The 23,868-nt window shown below is 42.4% G+C and overlaps 1 protein-coding gene across 3 annotated transcripts; it reads right to left on the bottom strand.

Annotated features, from left to right (window-relative positions):
• Nucleotides 1–4,735: 4,735 nt before the first annotated feature.
• Nucleotides 4,736–23,411, bottom strand: znf831 (zinc finger protein 831). Of its 3 annotated transcripts, none has more exons than XM_005726716.1 (5): nt 23,230–23,411; nt 22,762–22,969; nt 16,895–21,164; nt 14,695–14,969; nt 4,736–7,860 (listed from the first exon to the last, which is right to left on the bottom strand). In XM_005726716.1, exons 3-5 carry the CDS (start codon nt 21,114–21,116, stop codon nt 7,012–7,014), a joined length of 5,346 nt encoding a protein of 1,781 aa, XP_005726773.1. In that variant the 5' UTR covers nt 21,117–21,164; nt 22,762–22,969; nt 23,230–23,411; the 3' UTR covers nt 4,736–7,011. The 3 variants fall into 3 exon arrangements, with proteins under 3 accessions (XP_005726773.1, XP_005726774.1, XP_005726772.1); XM_005726717.1 differs by having other exon boundaries at nt 22,762–22,921; nt 23,230–23,250; XM_005726715.1 differs by having other exon boundaries at nt 22,762–23,411.
• Between the last annotated feature and the right edge of the window lie 457 nt (nt 23,412–23,868).

Here is a 23,868-nt window from a genome sequence, read left to right as displayed (position 1 = left end):
GCAGACAAGAAAGAGCCACCCATCTTCTTGTCCTTCCGCTGGCCCATCACTTCCCAGCCCGGCTTGCGTTCTGCACCCGAATCCATGATGTGACCACCGCCACAGCTCCCCTTGCGTCGGTGTCCTGCAACATAACAAATAGGGGCCAGAACAATGGTCCCAGAAGCGACCCTGGCTCATGGCCATGGTGACCCTCTCCCAATCCAGCTGCACCCAGTAAACAACAGTAGAGACCCTACTCACAAAGGTAAGGTAAACCTCTGCCCTGCTGCCAATCACACGCGTTGTCTCTTACTGTTGCCGTTCCATGAGGTCATGACTTGGTCGCCGCATCACACTGGCCATCTCGCATTAACCTTCCAGTCTGGGGCCTCTCTCTTTCAGTGCTCAGCTAGCCTGTTTTTAAAAGGTCTTTACACAGCTGATAGGCCACCTCTGGACACACCCCTGCCTCAGCAGGTGGTCCCTATCAGCTAATTTGTCCCATGTGCAGCCAGTCCACAGTGGATCAAAACCATGTCACATAAAACACTAAAAACCATGCAATAGAAACAGAATAAAACCATGCAAATAAAACACTCATAAATAAACACTAAAAATCAGAATAAAAACAATATACAAGATAAATACAAATTTCCACTGTGTGACATAAACAGGCACACCAACAAAAAGCAAAGGAGAGACAAAACTTTAAATACACTGAGGGCTAATAAGGGGGTTGAGACACAGCTGGGAAAAACAAGGTACAGACTAATCAATGGAAATAAGATGAAGGAAGTCAAAATGAAAACAGATACAAGAGACAAAGGCCTCCTAAAACAAAACAGTAAGTCACATAACATGGAAATAACTTACATAGAGTAACAATTATGAGAAAGAAAAGGTTGTCACAATAAAATAAACACAAGGAATCAACATAACTACAGCACAAACAAAAAACCCGTTTCTAAAATATCAACAAGTAGAATCCTTATGGAAATAAACAGAACATCGTAGATAGTGGCTTTGCCTCTTGGTGTCGTTCAGCCACATAACAAAGCTGGTTAGGTTTAGAAAGATCAGAGTCTGGGATCAGTTGGAAGACCTGTGATGAGATAGTTAGAAAAAAGAAAAAACACTGATTCATTTGGGCCTTTCATCACCCTAAACTCCTCACTCGACTCTCTCCTGACTGTATAGACATAAAACTTACCTTATACTTTCCCCTTTGTGTAAAGGGGAAAGTATAAGTGCTGTAAAAGACTGTGGAGGTGCACTGCAGGTTATTGCAAACACTTGAGTAGAGTTGTTGCTGCAAAGGCTCGCCAAACAGTTATTAGGTTTTAGGAGGCGATTGCTTTTTCACACAGGACCATGTAGGTTTGGATATTTTGCCTCTTAATAAGAAGCATGGCATGACACAGCTTGTACACTGGCATTATTTTCACCTTGCACAGCCCTCTGTGTTGGTATCTGTATAGGCTCTCTAATGGACAAATATGCTAATTTGAAATAAACTAAGCACAAATACTGTGTGGGGAAGTTTATCAGTTATGTCTGTGGACCGATTTTTATCAGCAACATAACAACACAAGGTCACCAAACTTTCAACATTCAGATGAGATCAAAAAGCAGCTTAAGTTTGAAGGTCTGTCTGTAGACAGATTGCAGAGAGAACCCATATGGAAAAGATAAATATAAATCTTATAAAGTTTTTATCTGTCTTGTGTGAAACTTGTATGAAAAGCATATAAGAGTGAAAACAGATATAAGATCCCCTGAAAGATTATATAATGAAACTTGTATGTTTTGGATACTTACTAAAACAATATCTGAAAGTAATGAGAAAGTGGCCACTTTCATGAGTAAATCATGTAAGTTTTTACTATTTCTTTTCCATATGAGAAGACACTGAACAATCATCATTACGGTCAACGTGAAATAAATGTTGGATCAGTGTTAACAAACTGATGAAACCTGGGACTGGTTAATAACCAAGAGTGCAAAAGTGATTAACGTTAGAGTTCATGTTGGTTGATCACATTTAAGTTGACAACATCTTTGTCCTAAAATAGTTTCAGCGATCGTTTGCTATCTGTCATGGTCCCTGTGCCTCCCCGGCCAGCCCAGTGTGGCCACAAGTGTTTGTTGTTTTACTCTCTGTCTGCTCCCCTCGCCTTGCTCTCTCTCTCCTACCTGTCTGCCTGGGCGGAGCTCTGATTGGGCTCCCGCCCTTGGCCCATGCACCTGCAGCTGATCTCCGGTGATTTGCAGCTCTTCTTAAGGCAGGGGCTCTGAGCTACTCGTCGCTGGAATATTGAGTAACTCTCGTTAGCGGTGCCTGGCTTCATTGCGATTCTGTTGTTCCCGTGCTTGCCTTTGACTTACCCTCGTCTGTGTTAATAGGTTTACCTGGATCAGCCCTTTTGTGACCCCTGGACCCCGTGAGTGTGAGTGGGCTGCTTGTGTGGAGATTGTTTGGAGAAGGAGCGGAGCAAGTGCGAAGAAGTGTGTTTCCCCAGCTTATTGATCCCCGGGACCCTGGTGTTTCCCCCCCTTCACGTGTACATAGCGCACCAGTGTGATTAATAAAGTATTGTTGAACCGTGCTTTCTCAGTCTGCGCCTGAGTCCGTTCCACCACCGTGACACCATCTGGGTTTATTTTTTATCAGCACAACAATGTAAACACAGTGTCAGCACAACTATGCCAAGTTCAAAGATGAGTTACAGATCAGTGTGGTGGTGACAATGAGTTCTTAGTCCACACCCTTGGAGTGTGACCCAAATACTTTTATGGAAGATAGCTTCAAGTAAAAATGATGTTATCACAATGTTCATTTACATTTTTAACAAATTAAAATTAAAACACAAGTACCTGCAGGTGGTGAGACTAACATGTTTTTTTAACTGTATAAAAGCGAACAAAAAGAACAATTACACAGTTATTTACGGTGTTGTTTTGTTTACAAGTTCATTTTTAAGCATTACAGCTGTTATCAGTTTGCAGTTATTATGAAACCGATAAATCAATACAAAATTTAATGTTAATATCAGTAATCAACCTACGCAGATGATGATTTAGTTTAATTAGACTCAACCCTTCTGTTGTTCTGTTCTTTATTTACAGACCTGCTGACAGAAGCTGTCATAACCGTAATCTGTGCCAAACATCACATGATTAGCGTCCAAGTCTGGAAACATCTGTGTGTCAGTATAAGGTCACACTCACAGCGCCACGTAGTGACTTGGCGATACACATTCGATGTACATGACGATGTTCATTTGACATATAAGTACTGTGTCTTCTTTGACGCAGCCTAGAGGAAGTAACAAGGAACTATTTTGTCCAACAGTCTGATTAGTCCCTCAGCTGCAGCATGCAGCACATCTCAACGGATTGTCGCTCTGCTTGATATCTGTGTGCTAGGCCACTAATTACTGCTCGTATTTTTAATTGCTATTATTATTATTGCTGCAGTATGAAATGTCACATTTCAAAAGCAGCAATGTTAATGCATGATTAGCACACCTTCCAGATGTGTAGCCAGTCTATTATTTTAGTTAAAGACACTCTGATGAACAAGCTAAACAGTTTTTTAAAATTATTAATTGAAATGTATCATATTTATTTATTGTTTATTTGTACAGTTTAACTGTCAACAGCCATCTTAACAGTTAGCTAAATTGTTTTTCAATCTTCCACTGCAGAAGTTCGCATTTCTTATTGTACTCAAAGAAATTCAAAGTAGAGATCTGAGAATGCCCTTCTGGTTAAGGTGTTGAATGATGTGGTAGATAAGCAGGAACGTCCATGGTAGACTTCAGGACTCAACTGACAAGCAGCAGCTCTAACAAATGATTTATGGTGAGATTGTGATGGTGTGTGACAACTCACATTAGTGGGGAGCTGAAAACGACTGATTGTGGTTCAGTGTAATATTCACTGTGTCTTTGTTGACTGTAACTAAACAATAACAAAAAATTAAGAAATAATTCACGAGGTTAACTTTCTCACCTCATGCACCCTGAGATCATACTGCTTTAAGCAAGCTTCAGCTTCTGTTAATGTTTTGTTAGAATATGTTTCATGCTCGTTGCCCTGCTTCTTACACAGGTTTACTTGTGCAGCTCCATCGGTAAAGTGTCCTATGTGCTATCTGTGCCGTTACTGGATCAGCATTAGTGTTGAAATGGCTGGTGCCGATTGTGCAATAAAAAAGAAGCCTGACCAGTCTTTCATAAGGGGGACCATTTACATGAACAAAATAGCTGCATGACTGAGGGACGGGGAAGATGCAAAAAGCACGACACAGCATCTTTAAATCAGTTCGTCTTTGGATGGTGGATCAGTTTTGAATCACAGTTTTTGTTTAATTTGCTACCATGCTGTTTCACATTTTTCTGACTGCGATAGTTGCCAAGAACCGAAGTGTTTACAGCTGTCTGCAACACTTGAATTATAGGACAATCATGATTTATTGGGAAGAAATAAAAGTGAGTGACATTACATTATTACCTCTGGAACTAGAAGTTTCCAAGAAAGAAGACTGCTGATATGCTGGATGTATAAACTAGCAACTGTTAACATGAATTAACAAGCTAATACATGAAGATTTAATTTGATAATAATGTGCTAACACGTGTGTCTGAGTGTGACAGTTATATGCTCGATATAATTACAAAGAAAAAAATGACTGGCCTGATGCAGCTCAGGCTCGAGAGAGCACGCAGTGAAAACAGGAGAAGTATTTGGGGTAAAGTTTCATTTACTTTTTTCAAATAATTGAAATCATCAAACAATATGCAAATAATTGGAGATGAAACAAGAATATAAAATTAGAAAATGAAAACACATTGAGAAATCTGCTTAAAACACGAACAAGGATAGCTTTCCTTTGTGTCAAACCAAACAGGAAACACAACTGAACACAATGTTCCCTCCGTCAGGTGCAAAAGGGGGTTTTTTATTATTAACGGGCTGACGAGTGACAAGCGAGTCAGCGTGCAGCCGAGTGCAGATTTATCTACAAAAATGTTACACACATGCACACTTCCTGTCCCAGGTGCCTTATTGTAGATGCTGATTCATTACAAAACCCAGACTAGGAAAAGGGTCACGGCCCTGCAGCCAGTGTCTGTTTTACCTGGGTGAGCTGATTGACAGCAGAGATCAACTTAATAGATACTTGGCAGCATGTGTACATGATTCACACAAGCAGGTGTTGTCTGGGAAAGTTACAAAGTGCAATTTATCAGAGAGAGTCATTGTGGGAAGGTAGACACTAATTATGGCAAAGTTTGTTTGTGTGTCTGTGTATATGTGCATGTGTGAGAGAGCAGAATGGAAGTCGCACAACATTTCTCCGAGGCAGAAGAAAACTCAGTGGCTGGTTTAAGCAAACTGAGTGATAGTTGAGAACTTTCAACTATCGAGTGGCATTAGCAATGACAGCGCTAGGTTCGACTGTACTGGTACAGTGTACCCCCGAGAGGCAGACAAAATGGTTTTGGTCATTTTAATTAGCTTTGGTGTTTTGGCGTACTTAAGCCTGGGTTTGAAGTCTTGCAACTTAATAAATGATTAATGTTGTTTGCAAAAGCATTTTTAGTTATTAATGTATCCACCTACAGCAGCTTCTTGTATCAGAAAATGTCTTGTTATTGCTACTAATTTGTCTTTCTGTAAAAAATATCACGTGCACAACAATGTTGTGCACCATCACGTGCACCATTGTGTAACAATTGTCATAATTGTCACACAATGGTGCAGTGGTTAACAATGTTGCCTCACAACAAGAAGGTCCTGGATTAAATCCACTGGCCAGCTGGTGCCTTTCTATGTGGAGTTTGCTTTCATGGTTACTCTGGCTTCCTCTGACAGGCCAAAGACGTGCATCTTAGGTTAACTGGTAATTCTGAATTGGCTGTAGGCTGGTCTCTGTGTGTTATTCCTGTGATAGCCTGATGACCTTTCCACGGATTACCCTACCTCTTGGCCTATCACAACTCACACAGACTCCAGTTTCCCACCATCAGGAACCAGATAAGTGGTTAAGAAAATGCAAGGTTGTGTATTGGCAGTTCCAAATACTAAGGATACTACGGAAGTATTTTTGGACTTTAAACAGGTCAGACTTTCACTGAGCTTGAAAAAATGTTCCAGCAGCTATGACAGAGCTCAGGAGCTCAAACTGAGGGCAGATGCTACAAAAGAGCTGATTTAACTGTAAAAAGTGTTTCTAATAGGTCACCTGTCTGAGGTGAGGAAAATAATTGTCATACGAGTGAACATGAGTGCAATGGACACTTTGGGGATTCCTATGTGGAGGGTTTGAAGCTGAGGCAACAAAACACATTAAGGACCAATTCATGCAAGTCTAATGAATAACCTCTTATAGTATGACCTGCACCTCAGGTTTGTTTGAGTGCTGGAAAAGCCAGAAGCTCAGAGTTTACTCTCTGTGCAAAAAGAAAGCCTTACTGTGAAGAAGAGAGTTTGAAGCTTCGTCTTGTTTGTTGCGTTTGAACACTCCCCTACTTTTATATCAACTGTAAGATTTCCAAGCAAGCCTGGAGGCCTGTTAATGGCATTGCAGGCTTGCAAGCATGTCGCTACATGTGTTCTGCTGTTGGCAGAGTGGGAAAGAGGAGGAAGAACTCCAGTTATTCTAGACTGTCAGTGTTTTCACATGAATCAACGATGACTATCTCAGTTGTTACTCTGTATTCATAAAGTGACAACAAAGCTAAACACAAATCTGCGCTATTGCGCCATATGCTAGATACTGTGATTGAACTTCCTGTTCAGTCAAATTAAGAGAGTGGTACAAAATTACAGGACTGTAGCATTACTTTACCTTGATGTATGGCCCCATATTGAAATATCGTGACTTTTAATTAAACAAAGCTCTGCCACTGAGTTAACCCAGTCACTGACATTACTTCTGCCTCCTGAGCAACTTAACCTCTGAACAAATATCTACAGCAAATAAAATTAAAATAATAGACTCTATGTATGCTTTACTGTCTGTTAAAGTTCAATGATAAGCTTTCCTTCATCGTCACTGCTGCTCGTGTCTTCTGTATACTCCTGGCAGCTCTGCACAGGCCTCACTCCACTGTTCAGACACTCAGCAGACTGGTAGCCATGAAGTGGGCCAGCCAAGTAAAAAGAATGATATTTGCTGGTAATGTCAGCTCTTCCAGAGTCACTGGCTGTAGTGTCATGCTTCTCGTCAGCGTATAGAAATGGCTTGCATGGAGACCCAGTATCGTGATACATCTTTGATGGTTGGATGTCTCCTCTAGCTCCAGTAGCAACTCTACAGGCTTGAGAAACTTGATCGGCGTGTGTGGAGGGTAATGTCCCAACATTAGAGTTTTGGTGACCTGTTAAGTTGAACTTCTTACAGCTGCTTATTGTTGTGCTGCTGTTACCTGCAGTGCTATTTCCTTGTTGAATGGTCAGACTGACGCTGGTTTGCTTTTGGTCTGGGACTGAGAAAGTCTGTTGAATAGTGGGCTCAGTTCTTGAAAAAATATGTTGTGTTTGTGATAACTGAGCTCCTGCACTGATATGTCGACTTGAATTGAATTCAGGTAAGACCTGTGTTGGTTGGTTATGAGTGACACCGCTTTCCCAGTTGTGTTGCGAGTGATACGAGTGGTTAATTTCCAGAGGGAGTTTTGGAGAAGTGAAAAGGGTCGTCTGAATGCTGCACGCAGGTATGTTGAGATTGCTCGATGTATTCAACGCTTGCTGACAGCTCAGTTGGGGGTATTCAGACATTCCTGAGTGCGTCTGGGAAACATGCTGAAGGTGTTCCTCGGGTGGCCAAGGGTTTTTAAAAGAATCATTCTTGACCTTTTGATCTTCTTCCTTTTAATGAGAGAAAAATATGAGGAGTGTTATTACCACTATACCATCAAAACAATGGAATCATTTTATAGCCACTGAACCCTCTCATTATCTTTCTGGATTACCCAAATACTGCATAGACCTCATGCATACTCACCCCTCAAAGACAGCAGTTTGAGTCATCAGTCAGACTACAAAAGCACAATATAAGTGCTGGTTCAATTCCAAGAGTTCTTTTGTTCAGCACAGCCTACCCAAATGTATTTATTCATTTTAACCACTTCAGTCAACTGACCACAACTTATAACACATTCAGAAATTTAAAAACATGTCTAAGGTTGACTGCAGATATATACACATGATTTTTTTTAAATTATTTAATAAAATACAGGAATATAACTTCAATTAATTTTGATTCTGTAGCTCATAACATTTATTCAAACTTCAAAGTTTATTCAAACTTGGACAGAGAAGCATGTACATAAATAACTACCATGGTCATGCACACACACAACTGTTGTAAAATGATCTTACAGGAAAATCCAGTTGTCGACATGGTCTAGTCTAGTATCCTGCCAGTGTATTAAGTATTTACAGCAATTTTTAGTTTCAATTTTTATGACCCAGCAGTGTTTGGATATTGATCTTCTCTGGATATACCACCCCCATTACCATTATCACTCAAACCACTGAGCTTGTAGTGGTACTGCCGCAGTAATCCCAGGAACACTTGGGTATAAAAATAAAGAATGCATATAGAGAACGCTCCACCCAACTGAGGTGCAGTAGGGTGTTGTGAGTGAGAGGTCCTGGATGAATAAGTACAACATGATGGTCATAACTGGACAAACAAAGGCCAAGATGGCAATGCCAAGAACCAGTTAACATCACAAAGGCAGACATACAATGAAGGATCTGACACGATCCATTCTGGCTGAACACGCTAACAGCACTCTATGATTACCTGGCAGCACAAATAAATGGGCTGATAACAGCAAGTACTCATCCAGACTGGCTAACATGGGCCAGAACAATTCTGATCACATAGGATCAACACAAGACACCATCAAACTACGGACAGATTAACTTCCTCTGCACAACATGGAAGCTCCTCTCAGGCATCATAACAACCAACCCGAGTGCGCACATGGGTGAGTGCATAAGCATAGCTCAGAAGGGCATTGGAAATAACACCAGAGAGTCAAAGCACCAACTACCGGTGGATAGAGCTGCACACCAGAACTTTAAGACCAGCAGACCAACCTGAGCACCACATGGACTGACTAGAAGAAAGTCTTTAACTCAATGCCGAACATGGATACTGGACGTGGCTAATAGTGCACTGAAAACATTCATTGGGAACTCAGTGGGATTGTGGAACACTAGAGAGGCCAGCTCCAAGACAGTCGCACAAGTCATCACCAAGTGCAGAATATACCTACGCGATGGAGAGTCTGTACTGCTGTTCAGGATATGGATCGACCCCCTGAACCAGTTCCTCACTACCAGTGGATACAGATATAGATTCAGGAGTGGACCGACCATCAGCCACATCCTGTCCCTGCTGGATATCAAGCTGTATGCCAGGCACAAGCAACACATCAACTGACTGATCCACCTCACCAAGATTTACAGCAAGGACATAGACATGTCATTTTGATTGGATAAGCGTAGCCAAATGGTTGCAAAAAGAGGAAAGATCTAGACTGAATGTCAGAAGGTAGAATAGCCAAGATACAGGAAAGCTACAAGTACCTGGGTATTCCACAGACCAATAAGAATCATGGCGAACGTGTCTGTGAAGGTTCTCAGTCATCCAGGTCATCATAGTCTAAGGAGCTTGGAAAGAGAAGTGCCTGGACTTCTTCAAGTTTCCTTGAAGACATTTCACGTCTCATCCGAGAAGCTTCTTCAGTTCTAAGAGCAATTGGTGAAGAGTCCCAGATTTACACCAGGCACCTTAGCACCCACTCACATCCTGGGCTATATGACCTCAGTAAGTCACATGTTGGGCTAGGTTTCACAATGGGTTCACTTGGCGACACTCCCATAGGGAAGAAGCTTTTCGGATTCAAGGTGAAATGTCTTGAAGGAAACTTAAAGAATTCCAGATGCTTTTCTTTCCAAGCTCCTTAGACCATGGCAAACATGCAAAAAGGGCAGCCACAGCCAAATTCCTCCAGAAGGCAAGGGAGATGCTGAGAAGCCATCAATACATACACCCTCCTGGTCATCAGATATCTAGCTGGAATAATAAGCTAGCCAAAAGACGACACTGATAATTCATAAACCCCCAACACCCTTTGCACCACATGCTGGACATGCAGCTGTAACACTTTCTGGAACATCTGTATCAACATTACTGCACTCAACATTCACTGATACCAACACACTTTGATTTGTAATTGTATTGCCTGGAGCCAACTTAATACAAATGAGGAGTGAACAACCTAATTGCTAAAGAATACCGTGCATTGCTTTTTACATAGACAAGGAATGTGAAGTGAGATGACTGTCGTTGTGATTCGACCCTGTACAAATACATTTGAACTGACACTTGAATGAAAATGGTGGATCTTGTTGACATTTTGCATAAAGGTTGATGTGACCCACTTCTAAATACTATTGAATTTGATAGAGACCTGCTGTGACAAACACTCTTCTTTATAATAAGACCTGAAGTTCGAAATCCAGAAGAAGGATTACTGCCATAAAAATCTCTTGTAATTGCTGTCAGCTGCCTAATTCTAGTATTAACATACTGCGGAATTGAATTTATTGCTGTTGCTTCAAGTGCAAATGCCCCATAAATTCTCACAAAATATTTGCCCCTGTGTGTGGCTTGGTAGTATACACTTTTTTGTTCAGTATATTTATAAATCTTTTTTTTCTTGCACCACTCTCTTCTGTGTTGTGACACATCTTGGGAGGTTTTATATTTATGGTGCTGCAAATATTTCATAAGAATGAAAGAACACAAATTCTGGCTTGGCTGTTGTGCTTTGTTTGGTAAATGTGTTAAAAAATGAAAAACAATCATGTGATGTAACAACCCAGTGTGCCTCAAACCTGCTTTTATATGATCCCCAAATAAGGACGGCCTTATTGCACCAGGGATTTGTGGCAAACTTTAGTAGATAAAGAATAAATTAAAATGGTAAAAAGTATTGCAAAAGACTGCTGGATTGGAAAGGATTGTGCACAGTGTGAGTGTTTTTAGTGTGTAGATTTGGGTGGTGACTTTGTTTTGAGAGGGTTTATATTCAAACAGCAGAGGAAGAATCACCTACCTCACGCTCTTTGGTAAAATAAGAATACAGCAATAATAAGTAAATAAATAAGTATCCAAAATAATGTTTGGTACAGAACAAGAACAAGCTTTGTTCATGTGTCTGAGTCAATGTGGGAAAGGCTGTTTGCCTTTGCAGATTACCCACATATATATAACCAGTGTTGGTCAAGTTACTTGAAAAAAGTAATCAGTAACTAATTACCGATTAATCCCCCAAAAAGTAATCCTGTTACTTTACTGATTACTTATTTTTAAAAGTAATTAGTTACTTAGTTACTTTTTAAAAACACGATTTACAACCTGAATAGGTGATAAAGCGATAGATCTTTCAGCCCAATTCTACTTTTTCTGCATAATCCATCATACAAAATGTAATCAAATGGAAAAGTCTCTTTTTAAAACTTGTTTTATTAGTTTTAATCTTTTAACTTTATGCATCAAGCAAAAATGTAATTATATGCAACATTCTCTGAGTTGAATAAATTAGTTTAACATTTAAACCTATTTTCTGCACATTCCAGCACATAAAATAAAATATTTTTTGTGTTTACACTCAGTCTTTCAAATAGATGCAAGTAAAACACAGCAGAAAATAAATAAAGTCAAAGACTCAGCGGTCCTGTTGCTCTATTTTCACCTGTAAAGCAGGACCGCGGTAGGCGGAGGTTTACCCTGGTGCAGGTGTGCCGCGGTCAGTGGAAGAATCCGCGAGTTTCTCTGTGAGTTTCCCATTACGTCGTTGCGCACTCGGTGCTTTCTCGGAAGTTTAGGGGTTTTTTTCGCTGTAAAAAGAAGTTTTCTTCCCACGCACAGCGGACACTAATGTTTTTGTCACTTTTTATGGAATCAAACTCAAAGTAAGGTCAGTACTTCCACACTTTAAACGCTGCACGCCCATACTCTCTCTGCACTCGATATATGATGCACTGTTGATCTGCACACAGCTGTTGCCACTAACGGCGCACTCGCTTACGTCACTGTCGTGAGACGTTCTCGCAAAAAAAATCACGGTTTTAGTAACGCAGCGTTCCTACGGGAAAGTAACGGTAATCTAATTACCTTTTTTGCAATAGTAATCCCTTACTTTACTCGTTACCTGAAAAAAGTAATCAGATTACAATAACACGTTACAAGTACAGCGTTACTGCCCATCTCTGTATATAACAATGGTGAACTGTCGTATTAAACATTAAATAATGAGGTCATACAAATAGGAGCACTGTTAGTGAAGTTACTCGAAAAAAGTAATTAGTTACTAAATACTGGTTACTTCTCCAAAAAGTAATTCCGTTACTTTACGGATTACTTATTTTCAAAAGCAAGTAATTACTTAGTTACTTTTTAAAAACTTGATACACAAACTGAATAAGTAATAAAGCAGCAGATCTTTCAGCCCAGTTCTATTTTTTCTGCATAATCCATCATATAAAACTGAATCAAATGAAAAGTCTGTTCTTAAAACTTGTTTTATTAGTTTTAATCTTTTAACTTCATGTGCATTGCATCAACAAAAAATTTAATTATATGCAAGAAGAAATTCTTTAACATTTAAACCTATTTCCTGCAGATTCCAGCTTATAAAATAAAATAAAGTTCTGTGTTTACACTCTTTCAAATAGATGCAAGTAAAACACAGCAAAAAATAAATAAAAGATTCAGCAGCACTGAGTCCTGTCGCTCTTAAATCTATTGTCACCTGTTTAGCAGGAGTGGGGCGGGTGGAGGTTTGCCCGGTGCCATAGCGTTCATGTCAGTGGGAGGATCCGGGGGTTTCTCAGTGAATGTCACATTCCCGTGGCAGCGTGCTCGGTGCTCGCTCAGACTTGAAGTTTAAGTTTTCACTGTAGAAAGAAGTTTTCTTCCCACGCAGAGTGTCCAGCGGACACTAATGTTTTTGGCACTTTTTACAGACTCAAACTTAAAGTAATGTGAGTACTTCCAAGCTTTAAACGCTGCATGGTCGTACTCTCTCCTGCACACCATATTATCCATCGTTGATCTGCTGCCACGGACGTCGCACGCTCGTATGTCATTGTCATGAGACACTCTTGCAAACAAAATCACGGTTTAGTAACGCAGCGTGCTTATGGGAAAGTAACAGTAATCTAATTACTTTTTTTTGCAATAGTAACCCCTTACTTTACTTGTTACTTGAAAAACATTACAGTAACGCGTTACTGCACATGTGTGTATGTAAATCTTATAAACTAAAAACATCCCATTTCTATTATGTCAGTGACAACATTCCTTACATGGTCTTCTTCATCATTTATCCTCACAAAGAAAAGCAGTGATACAACAACAACTTTTAAAACAGCCCATCTTGAAATATTAGAGAAGCCAGCTCCATGAGCCTTTAACCACTGCCCCTGTCTGAGGAAGTAACAAGGCTACTGCAGAAGTGCAGCCTCAGCAGCTGATGGATTTAGAACCAGCTCTACAGTGGCTGAGGAGGCGATAGAACAGGTATGATAAACTGATTATATCATTATCAGTGCTATGATTTATCAATATTGTACCTACCCTATAAGAGTTTTGCATAGACTAATGTAATGAGACTAATAATCCAAGTCATGGTGTTTTCATTATTCTGTCTAAAGGGACTAAAACCAGTGTAGCTAAAGCCAGAGAGATGAGCTCCTGGGGATACGTTTAGTTAACCTCTTACCTCAACTGTTCTAGCATTAGGCTTTTGTTTTAGCCACGTGTTAAACAGGACATGTTTGAAGAATAAGAATCTGTATTTAAATAAAGTCTGATGATTTGTTTTGGAATTTCTGCAATTCCAGATTTTTCAGCCGGGTGTTCCAAACAGACTGAGGGTCTCTGAAACTAAATCCTAATCCTGACTCTACATTTGAAATGAGAGATGTTAAGAGCTTAATAACCTTGCAGCAAAGTGCAAATTAGAGAGAATACAGTGGGGTCAACTCCAGGACTGTTAAATTCTGATTTGATCCTTTGCATGCTGGTGACGGCTGGAGAGAAAGGTTAGTGATAGTTGTGCTGTTTACCATCTCTAACTGTAACTTCCTGCTTCCTCTCTCTGTCCTGTGTCACGTGGTTTTATACTTTTATGTTTTTCATTTGTCTATTTTCCAGCCTGGCTTTTTTACTAAGAGCTTGAATTAATTAACTAATCCAATAAAACTGACTCAACTTTAGAAGTCTAAACATTCAAATTCTCCTGAGTTTGAGTTTGATAGTTTTTATTTCCTTTGCAGATACAAGTCTTTTATATGTAAACTCTTAAACATTCAGTTCCCAAAATGCAGGTCATCAGGTACGTTTTTTAGAAGCAAGAGTACGGTACATTTCAATAACCTCTCATGCATTTATTAGCGTGAGAGGTTATTATTTATTATTTATTAGCGTTTCATTTTCGGAAAACTGTAAATTTTATATAAAACTTGGATGTTGGGGGTTAAGCGGCTCTGAGGCTTTGCTTTTGTTGTGTTGTAATTGTTCTTGTAAATCAGCGTGTGTGTTGTAAACACTAAGACCACATGAAAAAAAGAACTGTATAGTAAACACGGATCCTGATTAGATGCACTCTCTCTCACCTCTGCCTTTGATAAAACTGTGGATCTGCAGTCTGACTCGGCCTTCCCCCACAGTCCTGGAGCTTTGTCTGCTTTGATTCCTCTGTTCTCCTCCTCTCCCGTCACCCCACTGTCACCTCGCTCTCCCAGGCATTGGTGGTTTTTCTCTTCAGCCCCTTGGCTCTGCTTCTGCTTCCAGTCTGTGCTGTCTGGCTGCCCGGGAGTCCTTACATGTTCCTGCATCTGCAGCTCCTTCTGGGCTGCACACCTCGCCAGGGAGGCTCCCTCCATAAGCCCTCCAGGAAGAAAAACAAATGAAAAAGCAGTTGTTTTCTTTAGGAACTGAATCCACAGTTTTACTGCTTATCAGTCATTCTGCATTTTTTTCAAGCAGTAGTCAGCCACACATGAACACTGAAGCAGATTGCGTTCACTGTAATTCTTCATATTATTCATGCTGGTTGTTGAAAGAAGCTTTTACTCTGATCTTCCGTCTGGTAGGTATTTAAGTTTATCTGGAGCACACATGAGGCTTCAGATGGGTCGGTTAGACAAAGTATGTATCTGCAGTGGTGAGGCAGTAAACAACAGTGGGATTTTATAGCATGAGTCTGCTACAGCCTAAGTTACATCAGGATAAACTTTGAATGGGATACTGCTTGGAACGATTTGTTCCCTTTTACTTATACTACACAAGAAATGCACAACAAAACATTCTCAAACATTCTTCTTCGACAGGTCAGAAGGAACCTAATTTGCAGATACTGTTCTGGCTGCATGCGAATCAGCCACATTAACAGATTTTTTATTAAAAAACAACTTTTATATAAAACCAGGTGAACATAAAGAGGTCCCTGTTCAACATGAAGGGGGAGAGGAAGGGTTACAGCAAGTGAAAGCTGGTTCATAAGGGCACCTGAGATTTTACGATGTGAGAAGAAGCATAAATGTGGAAACCAAAGCTCTTTATTCCAGCTAAGTAAAAGCAATAAAACAAGAATTCACTGGGCGATAAAAAGATATTTTTCCAGTGGGCGTGCCCATTCTTGTGCCACACACAGATAAATGTGCACATCTGTTATATGCATTTGAGGATATGACTACAATTGAAATGAAAATGTTTTTAACCTGGCAAGCTCTGTGGTCCACAGCTACCTTTTGTATCAGTGCCACTAGCCTGGTAGAGATGATAACAAACTACAAGAAAATCCTATTAGCGGTAAACAGATGCAGACAGCTAGCATGTGTCTGAACCTCTGTGTCAGCGATACAGGACAGGTACAAACCCCTTTACCCAGGAGGCAGTAGCTGGAGGTCAATGAGTGGCAGGCATTTTGTTTATCCTCTGCTCTCTGGGGTGACCTTTAACCCTGTAGCTGTCTGAAATCCCTCAGTCCTTTCATTTAAAAAGCGTGAAAGTATGTGATCAATGCTGCGATGGTGATCAAATGACACTTTCAAGCACTGTGGGACACACACGAGTTCTGCATGAAAGCCTGAGAACAGCTCACACGTCACAGCGGAAAAGGACAAAGATGATCAAAAACTGAAGCCATATCGAGTTCTGCTACAGAAACATTTCCAGATGAAACTCCACTGGATTGTTTTCCCTACAACTCAAATCCCTGCTCGCCTAAACATTTGATTCCCAGTAAGTTGTAGGTTTGGGTAATTGTGCGAGCACAGACCAGAGCTCCATATTGCAAATCTGTGAATCTTTAGTGCCACCTAGTGTTGAAAGAGAAAAAATGCAAAAACTGCAATAAAGCATGCGTATTTTCTAGTATTTGTATTTCACCGTATCAGTTCACCTTGTTTTAAAACAATTTGTCAGTTTAAGACTATGTAGACTATACATAACAGAAGGAAGTGGAATATTTTAACAGAATCTTAATTAAATATGACTGTCAAATAAAACATACTAGTTATACTGTATCTTAATGCCAGATGTTTATCATTTGCTGAGTGTATGTCTGTCAGCTAACCTATATTTTGAATTTAATATTGACTGACATGTCAGTGTCAGCACTTTAAGTTGACTTTAAAGAGATGGGGACAGGTGCAGTTTGGGGACAGCAGGCACTCCTTTCTCATTCCATGTTGTATTTAAATCCACTGTACTGCAGTGCGGAGCCAAAAATGATGTCATATTCTTAAACTGCACTGTAGGAAGCAATAATAACATATATGTTACGTAATACATGTAAATAGTGAATTGTACCTGCTGTCTGGCTCTGAATACTTGCACACACAGATGTGTTGTCTTTGCATCTGTCCACCTGGATGTTCGAGGACGCTGAAGCAAAGTGAGTCAGTCTTTTTCCTGAGTGGCGTGAGCTGATTACATCCTGTGATCCATGAGGGGTGATGTCCAATAAAGTTGTGGAATCACCTACAGATCGGACTCTGTCACATCCCATGTTTGTATCTTTGGATGGATTCAAAGTCTCAGATATTGTGGGCTCCACTTGATTACTGCAGTAGATGGATGCGTGTGGGTTTGGCTGTCCCACAGCTTTGCTTTTATTGACAGAAAGTGAAGAGACCGACCCAGAATGTTTATCAGAGCATGCAGGAGAGGGAGAATGGCTGCAGTGCTCTCCACTTTCTAACCTGCTGCCTTTGTATTCGGAGGCTTCGCCCTTAGTTTTCATTATGCTGACATTACATGAGTCGCCCTGATTATTAAGCTTATGTTGGCCTTCTTTGCACAGCAGTTCACTTTTCAAGTTATTGTGATTTTCTGTGCTGGAACAGGGAGAGCTCCTGCTGAGCTTGTGTTGGCCAGAGAGAGCTTGCAAGACGGTTGCACCTTGGCTGACCCTCCGATCCAGCAAAACCTGCTCCTCAGCACAGCGGTTCAGAGAGAGAGTCTGTTCCTCCACTGAAGTTTGTCGTCTTCCTGACTTTACACCTCCAAGCGGAGCAGGAGTTGACATTACATCACCCGCAGTGCTCTGAGTCTCTGTGACCATGTTTACATGACTGTTTTTGTGTGGGTGTAGTGGCGGAGGGAGAGATTCAGCTGATGCTGCAGCCTGAGTGGAAGTGCTTTGCTGAGCCAGGTGGGAACTTGGCTCTGCTTTCCCAAATTGCAAAGGCACAGAAGTCATTATTCTCTCAGTGGTAAGAGCAGGGAAAGACTCATTTTTGTCCACTTGTTGTCTGGGTTGTGCACTCTCTTTTGCCTCACTGTTGCTTTCAGCAGCAAAAGAGCCCAGAGTTTTGCTTTGGACACCTTCTAAGGTCCCACCTTCAGCGTCCTGTCTCTGGGAGACACTGGTACCCGATAGACGCTCTATCTGGGGTTCGATGAGGGCTAACTGCTCATCAGATATGATCTGGAGGCAGATCTGGAGGTCTGCTGTGTGCACATGGAACACGTTCTGAGCAGCTGGCTGTACCTGGTCAAACGGTACAATGTGACAAGGCACCACGGGGGTGTTTGTGCTAACGTGTGGTACGCTAACAGGATTCAGCAGGTTTGATTGTGCTGAGAGTTGTATGTGAGAGAGTGGAGGGTTAGACTGATCATATGACGCAGCTTTAACGGCAGTGGCAGATGTCTGACTGCTCGCTGTGGTTACGGTAAGTGTAGCAACAGCAGGTGCAACAGGTCTGGGTTGCTGTGCAGACGTCGTACATTTCGAAGGCTGGATCAAAGTGCTGCATAATCCTGCCTGATAATCTTGCAGGCAGCTTGTGGTTATTGTGGTTGCTGCAAATTGTTTGTGCACTACAGCTACGCTGCCTGGCAAATTCTGACTGAGTCGTGATGTTGCAGCATGACAAACTGTTGTGACAAGCTGGTCCTGCGCGGAGCTGAAAGCATTCGTCTTCTTAAGATCACAAGTTAGCCCCAGCTGTGAAGCTGTGGGGTCTTTGCAGTTCTTTACACTCGTTGTGACCGAGGTCACGCTGCGCTCGATGTGAGGAGATGACAGAACTGAGGTGAAAGTGTGGGCTTCAGTTCCTGGTGGTTTATCCACAACTTGTGGTGAAAAAGTTAAATCAGGTTCAGCAACATTGGGTAACTTGAGTTGGTACTTGGGCAGGAAGCTGTTCTTTGCAGCAGGGGGACTGGAAGCAGTTGCTGAGGTGCTAACAGAGGTTGTGTTTGCATTGATTATGCCCGACTTGAATAGAGGCCCTTTGAGCGGAGTATGTTGTGGATTGTTTTTAAGATTGATGTAAGAGAGGTTCGCTTCCTGCTGAGTGACAGAGGGTGTGGGATGAGCAAGCATTGTGTTTGGGTCAGTCTCCATCTGCAGAGGGCAAATTATTTTGTCATCAGTTCTCAGCTTTTTCCTGTCTGAAGGAATATGGGCTCCGCACAGCTGCGATGTGGAAACACTATGTTTTTTGTCCTCATTCATCAGTCTCCCAGCTTCTGGTCTGTTCACACAGTCTGTTTTGTGACTAACCAGTGAGCCGATAGAAGGTAATGGCAGTACTGACAAAGACAGATTCCTCCTGAGTGGAGCTTTGAGAGCGAGGCATGATGAATTAAGCGAGTTAGTTTGTAGATTAAAATCCACAGCAGGGACAAAGGAGAGATTGGCAGGAGGGCCAACTGTGGTACCGTTGCTTGTCGAACCTGTTGTCGTTACTGCCAGCGGTGCCCTTTTCTGCAGACCCTGAACAAGCTCATGCTCAGGGTTTGCTGAACATTTCCTGCCTTTGATAACACTGTTATCGCTACTCTTCTCAGCATTGTATAGCTTTTTAAATGTTCCACCCCCGTACATGTACCACTTGTTGTAGGCGAACTTCTGCGCTTTCTTCCTCCGGAACTTTCTGTTGCTCGGTTCTCCACAAATGTCACCGCCATCCCCGTCACAACTGAGGCTGCTGCTCCACGCCTCCTCCACAGATGAATTCCTGATGAGACCGTCTGTTGCGTGGTTGCAGTCTACGGCTGTCTGCCGGACCAGTGGGCGGTGGGTGGATGATTGCTGGTTCGCAGGCTTGATCGTGAAACCTGTTGGGTTGATCTGGCCAGAGCTTCCCCTTCGGACTAGCGTTACATAATCCCTCTGATTGGAGGAGGTTGGGCTGCTTCTCTCGGGCTGCAGGAGGGTGACACTGAAGGGGAGGGAATTGCTGCGAGTCAAGGGGGCATGGTCCATGGTGGAGGAGCGCTGAGTGGGCACAGAGCTGTAAATCCCTGGCTTCTTGTTTCTTTGTGACAAAACATTCTGAGTCTGACCTAATTTCATGTCAAAGTGAAACGAATCCTTGTACGTGTATGGCATGGGAAGGTCGATGCTTCCCTGCTTTGATAAAACGGTCTTGCGTGGCCTCACATTCTCCAGCTGTTTGTCCTCCACAACAGCTGTATTATCTGATATCAGCTTAGATATGCGCTCCTCTAGGGCCTTCTGCTCCTGCTCCCTGGCAGAGTCTTTGGACTCCTGTCTGCCGTGATCTGATTCTGTAGGTGTGCGCCTGGTGGCGGGTTCTTCAAGATGCTCTTTGGTGGATTCTGCGACTGAATCCATACTGTGATCGAGCAAAACACTGCCAGGGCTTGGATAGTGGTCACTAGTCTCGCTGAAGCCAGAGTCTGTGCTCTCGTGACTCTGCGATTTCCCTCTTGACACTGAGCTTTCCCACTGTTTGGAAAACAGCGTGGCCTCTTGTCTCTGAAGGGGAAGGTGTCTACTAACACTCGGTGGAAGCTTTTCACTTTCCTTTATTACCGTTTCGCTTCCATTTGGTTTTGAGTTTTGAACTGTGAGGCTCAGCTCGTTGTCTTCCTGCACACAGCGCTGTGTCTTCACAGAGCAGACCTTTGGAGTACTGGCTGGACCGGTGCTTTCAGCAGCAGATAGTGAGGAGTCCTTCTCTGTGCTGCCTGGCTCTTCGACGCATTCCTCCAGAGACAAACTGGAAGTGCAAGTCTCTCTTGAGCCAGACATGCTGTCTAAGCTGCTCTGCTCTGACTCCAGTGAAAGGCGTGCATGTGCCTGGGTACGTCTGTGTTTGTAGAGGTTGCTCTGAGTCTTAAATGAAACTCCACAAGTGGTGCAGGGGTAGGGCCGCTCCCCCGTGTGGCAGCGCAGATGCTTCTCCAGCACGCTGGGCTTCATGCAGTCCCGTCCGCAGTGAGGACACACGTGCTTTCCTGCAGACTTGGGTTTGGCTGCGGGAGCAGCAGCTGCCAGGCTCAATCCCGGCTGAGACTGCAACCCACCAGCAATATGGAGCGTGAGGATGGGAAATGTCTCCTTGGTGTAGAGCGGCGGCATGCCCAGATGGAGTGTGGCTGCTTCTGGAGCAGCTGCAGGCGGCTGAGGGTAAGGCTGCGCGGGCAGCGCAGGCACTGTGTGGATGTAAACAGCCGTGAGGGGAGCCTGGACATCCATCCTTTTCTCTGCCTGCGCTGTGACGGAGCTGATGTGCACTGGAGCACTCGCCAATCCTGGCTTGCCAGTCTCCATGGTAACACTGCTGCTGTCGTGATGTACCAGTGGCAGGTCTCTAATTACCTGTAAGATAAGAACAGTTTGCATTAGACCTCAGTTTGCGTTAGATTAAAAGGGGGCAGGAATTTTGCTACATCTCACTTCAAGAGGAAAATGTGATTACTCTTGGAGTATGCTTTGTTCTTTGACTGGTGACCAGCCCCAAGAAATGAGCACAGTACTGATGACAGATATGCAATATTCTCCAGGACAGATGGCTAATAAAGCAATTAATCCAGTCTGGATTTTGCCTGATAAAAATCCAGGCAGATGTGTTTTGCAATGTAAAAGAAAAATGAAAACACACTTGGTTCTGAGTAATATCATTGTGATAATGAGCAATAATATCCACAGTGGGAGCAAAGGCATTTCAAGCTCTCCTTTTTCATTTCAGTGGCAGGTTAAGATGTGCACTGTGTGTGGAAATGTTAGTCGAAACCATGGAGAGAAATGTGCACATACGCGCATGTAGTGTCACAGTGGTGTGTGTGTGTCTGTGTGTTGGGGCGGGCTTTTATCTCGCCAAATCAAGTATGTCTGCTGGCATTAGCTGTTACCTCTGTCACCAGTCTGCATCAATTATAAGGCAAACCTTTGATGTTCAGAGTATCATGTGGCAGCGTTCGGTCCTGACTGACTGTCATATTGGTGCAATAATCAGATCAAATCAAATCAAAGGGGAGCTGTGCATTAGAGTGAGAAAATTTCATTTCCTGTTGCTGTGATGGTGATTTTGCATAATTCACCCACAGAAGTACAGTTGGCACTCGACACGTTCTTTTGTTGGTTGTACAGCATGAGCACGCCCACGTCAGAGACTTTTTCTGGTGCTGTGAACTGAGGAAAGTTGGTCTCTGCTCACATTCGGCTGAGTGAGCGAAGAGCCCCTTGTGAGTGTGTCTTACTTTTACAACATTATTCATGGAGCTCGACCCTCCTGCTGTAACGTGCTTTCACTTCCTTACCGTTATGTAAATATGTCATATGGTGCACATGCTGCAACTTCATGTAGGAAGAGAAATGAAGGGAGCTTTCATCCTATAAGCACGCGTAGTCTAAGTGAGAGATAAAGGTTAGGGTTTAGTGAGCATCCACCTTTCTCATATCTGGAACACCAAGTGGAAAAGCTTGCAACAGCCGACTTAAAACTTGAAGAGTAACAACTTGTAATTTTTGGATATTTCCGTATTTATTATGATGTGTCAAAAAAAAATTAAATTCCAGCCCTAACCCTGGATGGGTTGTTACTGACCAAATGGTTGTTAAGAGGTTAAAGATGTGTGAGTTAGTTTTAAGAAGAAGTTGCGCTGTGCTGAAACACCAGCCTGTGCTTGCACTAAGAACAAAACATCACAAAAATCTCTCGACATGGGGACATAAAGAAGACGTATTAAATGTGTCTGTGGAAAGTGAAAATGTCATTTCCAGTCATGGATGTGACTTTATAAAATGAAAGTTTGAAAAGAGGAAATATCTGACAGTGCTGCCAGCCATCACAGTGTTTAGGTAAGAACAGCACTGCCAGAAACCAGAACTTAGTGTGTTTAACTAGGTCAAAACTCAGGCGCAACAATTGAGAGAAGAAAAAACAGCAGAAGACAATAAAGCAGAAGTCACTTACCGTCTCGCTTTGCACTCCAATCACTGATAGTTATCCAGTCTAAACAGCCGTTCACAGTGAACCGGCCCATCCTCTGTGTACCTGCTCCTTTCGTGTTGCTCTGCCATCTAGCACCTCTCCAACCTGATCTTCTCTCACGGCTCTTTGACATGAACTGTTTCTTGTCACGAGGAAGCGGAAGAAATGCAAATGAGAGAGAAGATGCACTCTGAAAGTGGTGAGGCAGAGAGGAGGGGAGTGAGGGAAGGAGAAGGGCTGGCTGGGTGTGTGTGTGTGTGACTGTCAAACAAAGACTTCCGGAGGACAAGTTGAAAACATAGATTATACAGAAAGAGATCAGCGGGAGTGAATGAGCGGTGAGGCCCTAAGCACAGATGGAAGGATACGAGGCTAACACAGTTGGACAGAAAAAAAAAGTGAAAGCAACGGGCTAGGACAGAGGAAGTGCAGTGACAAAGGCAAGCTTACCTTCAGCGGCTGACTTTACCGTCAACAGTTTGAGGCAGTACCAGACTCCTGGTTCACTTATATGCTCGCTGCCCCCCACCTACTTCCTCCCACACATCATATTTCATACACCCACATACACAAGGGTGCAGCAAAGCTAATGTTGATGTGGCTGCTTGGCTGCACGTGTGCTGCTCTCACTCTCTCAAGCATAGAACAAATGGATGAGTTGTGAGAGGTTGGAGTGAATTTCCCTCCTCCAACAACAGCCCCCGTCAGACAGCATGTATTATTGTGCAGAAGTACATGAGTTCGCATGCACGTGCTTGTAAAGCAATGTTCGTTTATCCCATTTGGACTCACATAGGTTTGCTCCATATATTGTTACTGGTTTGCTGAGACTGACTGCATATTAAAAGACAGATTGTTGACTGTATTGATCTGTTTCAGACAGAAAATAGTGAGGACAAGGAGTTATTTTTGGCAGTAGCTCTCCTTAGCTTGAACCAGAGTACACTGGCAAAGATAGAATGTGGTGAGTTTGTTCTCAAACAATGCAGTGGAAAACAAGGAGAAATATCTAATGGTGAAATTTCTACCATCGTTAAAGACTCAGACAACAAGCAACACATTAGATCATAGCTCTTTTCCTGTGGCTAC

Source organism: Pundamilia nyererei, unplaced genomic scaffold (assembly GCF_000239375.1).
Source record: "Pundamilia nyererei isolate P.nyererei 1_Seehausen unplaced genomic scaffold, PunNye1.0 scaffold00021, whole genome shotgun sequence".
In the NCBI taxonomy this organism is placed as follows: Eukaryota; Metazoa; Chordata; class Actinopteri; order Cichliformes; family Cichlidae; genus Pundamilia; species Pundamilia nyererei.
This window is presented reverse-complemented; position numbering and strand designations above follow the sequence as displayed.